At 36.6% G+C, this 4068-nt stretch overlaps 1 protein-coding gene across 3 annotated transcripts; it reads left to right on the top strand.

Annotated features, from left to right (window-relative positions):
* The first annotated feature begins 136 nt into the window (after positions 1 to 136).
* On the top strand, positions 137 to 3927 carry LOC103712081 (uncharacterized). Of its 3 annotated transcripts, none has more exons than XM_089925162.1 (5): positions 137 to 1605; positions 1755 to 1983; positions 3047 to 3268; positions 3354 to 3457; positions 3827 to 3927. In XM_089925162.1, exons 2-5 carry the CDS (start codon positions 1810 to 1812, stop codon positions 3897 to 3899), a joined length of 573 nt encoding a protein of 190 aa, XP_089781288.1. In that variant the 5' UTR covers positions 137 to 1605; positions 1755 to 1809; the 3' UTR covers positions 3900 to 3927. The 3 variants fall into 3 exon arrangements, with proteins under 3 accessions (XP_089781288.1, XP_089781287.1, XP_089781289.1); XM_089925161.1 differs by having other exon boundaries at positions 3824 to 3927; XM_089925163.1 differs by having other exon boundaries at positions 3801 to 3927.
* Positions 3928 to 4068: the final 141 nt, after the last annotated feature.

Raw genomic sequence — 4068 nt, 5'->3', positions numbered from 1 at the left:
GTATTAATATTCTCTACTGCAGAGGTAGGACAGCTGATCGATCGTACTTTGTTTGCAGCGAGGAAAATTGCCCGAGGGCGTAGCTAATCCATGCAACCGTACTAAACGATGGTGCACGCCGGAGGTCGTTGCCGATGCGAGGGAATTTTGTCCTTCATCTTTTCATGGATTTCTGGGTTCTTTTTTCTTCGGCTCCTCTTTGTTTCCTTTCATGAATTAAAAAAATTTAATGGGCTCCATCGTGTTTGTTGATTTTTGGACGATTAGTTATGAATGTTAGGGGAGACATCATGTCAAAATAATCAGATAGCAGATGGACGATTACCGTTGTTATCACATTAGAAATTAAACAAGCATTATCCCTCAAATGCGTCTTTCATTTCCCTCTCTAAGCCAGTCAGGGAGGATTTGTAGGGTCGGAGGCCTAATTCGTGGAAGGGGAAGATTTGTAGGGTTGAAGCTATCTATCCTTCATTGATCCCGTAAGAAAGTAATAAGCCGTTGAAGTGGATAGATCCTAGCATCGAGGATTGCTACAACCTCAAGTACAATAGCTGGGGTCGTTGATGAAATCGAGAGGCCGTTGGACGATGCTTGATGGCCAGAGGCGTTGTCTTGGTGAGGAGATGCCCTCAATTGATGTCGAGCACCGAAATCTATGACCTAATGGTGGGCTAGGGCATCCCATTTGGGATATGTATTATATTTTTATAAGATCTGCATCTAGACAGGCTAATCTAAACTCGAGCCCAACCTATTTAATAGGCAGGCTCATATTTTAGGCATGACCTGGTTCATCGGGTTAAAAATTCAAGCTCAGGCCCATTCGAAATGTTCTAGGCTTGAGTGGACCGGGCGGGCTGTATGGCTCATGAACACTTTTGCTGTGCCAATACCAATAGTCATACTATGCTTTAGTATATTACTATACTAATTTGTACCATTATTAGTAACCTACCGGTATAGGTATTGAGTTCTAGTACGTCAATCACTGAGTTGTGTCATCCTTGGTAAAAGATTTTGGTTGCTAGCATCTAATTAATATATTGGTTGCAAAGTTATAATTATAATCACTTGTTTGGATAGTCTAATGCAACCTATAGAGTTGTGTAATGATTGACATTTGCTTTGTTCAACTGTATGATCCCACATACAGTTATGTTCACATGACTCATTTCTGAAGTGCCTTTTCTCATTAACCTAATAACTTTGTTGGTAATTGCTTATACTTATAAAGGTGATTAATATCTTCTACCCTTTTCATTACTTAACATCATATAGTATTTGTGCTTCATGCAATACCATCATCATTATTGCTTAATTATTTTAATACTGTTAGGTGGTTTAATTGTTTTAAATTAATGATGCTTTATATCATCAAATTTGGTATTTTATGGTCCCTATGCACTTTGCTTGGGTGAATCATTTTGATGTGTTTGATTTAGTAATCTGGACTCTTCATATTGACATGAATCTTGGTGACATTCTGATTCTGATATTTTGATATGCAATTAAAGATTTGTGGGAAGCTTTGTGGAGCTGCAGCTCTTGAAGGGAATGATACAATATTTTTTGGGAACATTGACAAAAAGTGGAAAAAAGAAGGTGTGAGTATATTCCTCATTTTTACTTAGCAATTTCTTTGTAGTTGTCAATAATACAAATACAAGCTAGAATATGCTGTTATTAATGACATATCCTCAAAGGTCTGTTCTCTGGCTGAGTTATTTTCTTTCATGTTATTTGATAAGCAGGTCATCAACCTGTTAACAGAAAATTAGAGTTGAGAAGATCGACACTGTCACAGTCATGGCTGATCCTAATAATGCAGATTCCAATCATGGATTTGCATTTCTTGAAATTGAAACTAACAGAGATGCACAAATTGCGTACAAAAAACTTCAGAAGAAGGATGCTCTTGGAAAGGCTCAGAATATTAAGGTTGCTTGGGCTGAGCCATTGAATGATCCAGATAAAGAGGAGGTCTCCCCACCTTTCTCCACCTCTGCCTCTCTCTCTCTATCTTTCATTCACACCCCTCCCTATTTTCCCGTTGCCTGTGATGGCTTTGATGATTTTAGGCCATAAAGTATGATGTGTTTGAAGTTTTAATTTGCTCATCAGATTAAAGTGCATATAACTCATTGTGCTCTACTCCATAACATCAAAATTTGTTATATGGTTTTTGCACCTAGAGCTTACCAAATGGCTTTTTTCGTGTAATTTGGTACATAGTTTTAGAAATTGCAAGTAATTAAAATTGTTATATTTTTTGTTTTTTGTGCATCTTTTACAAGGTTTATACTTTATATAGCAAAGAAGACTATTGTTTTCTTCTCTGAATGGAGTTTTATGTGTTATAATACACTGTACTTTTTTACTTATGGCTTATGACTTGGGTTTTAGAACCATGGCCACACAATCACACATGCACATTCTAAGGCACAGGCATGTTAAAAGTTTTGCTGTAAATTATGCTTAACAATTTTAAACTCCGTAAATTATGGCTTATGACTTGGGTTTTAGAACCATGGCCACACAATCACACATGCACACTCTAAGGCACAGGCATGTTAAAAGTTCTGCTGTAAATTATGCTTAACAGTTTTAAACACTGTAATGTGGAAGTCATTTTGGGTTTTTGTTAACTTTCCAATTCTGTGTCCAATTATTATGGGCTAATTGTAACAATTTTCCTTGCATCTTTGCATTATTCTTAGGATGTTGAATAGTGTTTAGATAGTGAACTGTTTATTAGTTTGTTCAATTGTCTGATAGTATAAAGTGATGTGGTCTACCTTAGGCATGCACAGAATAAGTTCTCATCAATAACGGTTTTTCTCTTTCCAGCTTCTACTTTTCACTCGTAGCAATTTGGAGCAGATAACCATTTTCACTTTGGGATCTTATGTGCATGATATGACCCATTAGTCTCACAGAAGAATTTTGTTTTTATGTTTCTGATGTCTTTGATTAGTCACTGACAATTTCATGTCAAATCTTTACTGTATTGATATGGTGATCCACATATCTTGCCTTTGTTCAGATAAAATCGGTTTATGTTGAAGGTATACCATTATCTTGGAATGAAGACAAAGTGAGGGAATCCTTCAAAAAATTTGGGGAGATTGAGCGTATCGTCCTTGCACGTAATATCCCATCAGCTATGAGAAAAGATTTTGCCTTTGTTAACTACACAATGCATGAGGTTGCTGTTTCACGTATCAAGTCATTTGATAAGGAGGAAATAACGGAGAGTGGCTCAAAGGTTCGGTATTGATCTATTGAATGATAATACGTTATACCCCCTTTTTGATTGATTTCAGCGGTCACTTTGTGTTTCCTTTGTCCAGGCAAATCTTAAAGTATCACTAGCTAAGCTTGTGCAAAAGGGTAAACAGAACAAAGGAGGGTCAAAATCTAGTAACAAGGACAGAGAAGCCCAAGGCAGTCCATCGTGAGTCAAAATTTCTTCAAGCCTCTGTGCTTCTATTTGTATCGCTGAATTGTTTTTTAATGTTTATTTATTGAGCTGTTTTGTTCTTCAAAACAATGCTCCTGAATCTTGTTCATCACCTAAAGAAATTAATACTACAAGTTAGTTCCTTGTGGTTATTAGGTCCAATATTAGCATTGTTGTATCTTTTTGATGCATGGTTTCCCTCTTATTGAGATTGAAGAATTTCTAAGAATGGCTGATGCTGTCATTCCAACAGAATGGCCATAAAGAACCAACATTACCCGATAAATATGCGGTTGTCTATTTAAATCTGTTTCATTTGTTTGCTCATTCATTGTAGCAATGAGTTGTTCTTTTTCCAAGAAGGAAATTCCTAAGAAGAAGACCGAACCCAAGGAAAAGTGTTTGCATTGCAATGAAGACGACCATTGGAAAATGAACTGTCCTATCTACATGGAGAATATAAAGAGCAAGAAGGGAGACACGCCTTCTGAAGGTATGTCTAATATGCATATTATTGAAACTAATCTAATAGTTTCTTCTATTTCCAGTTGGATTATAGACTCCGGTTCTAGTGTTCACTTGTGCACTACCATACAGGGTCTAAA

This window comes from Phoenix dactylifera, chromosome 9 (assembly GCF_051530095.1).
Source record: "Phoenix dactylifera cultivar Ajwa chromosome 9, Ajwa_hap1_PhDact_Kaust_v1.1, whole genome shotgun sequence".
Taxonomy (NCBI): domain Eukaryota; kingdom Viridiplantae; phylum Streptophyta; class Magnoliopsida; order Arecales; family Arecaceae; genus Phoenix; species Phoenix dactylifera.
The sequence above is the reverse complement of the archived record's forward strand: the minus strand, read 5'-3'. Positions and strand labels throughout refer to the sequence as shown.

What these genes read in the sequence shown, in the direction of transcription:
- LOC103712081 (XM_089925161.1), top strand. Translation starts at nt 1,810, where the DNA reads ATGGCTGATCCTAATAATGCAGATTCCAATCATGGATTTGCATTTCTT. An exon ending in ATGATCCAGATAAAGAGGAG is followed by an intron (nt 1,984 to 3,046) that starts GTCTCCCCACCT and finishes GCCTTTGTTCAG; the next exon opens with ATAAAATCGGTTTATGTTGA. An exon ending in TAACGGAGAGTGGCTCAAAG is followed by an intron (nt 3,269 to 3,353) that starts GTTCGGTATTGA and finishes TCCTTTGTCCAG; the next exon opens with GCAAATCTTAAAGTATCACT.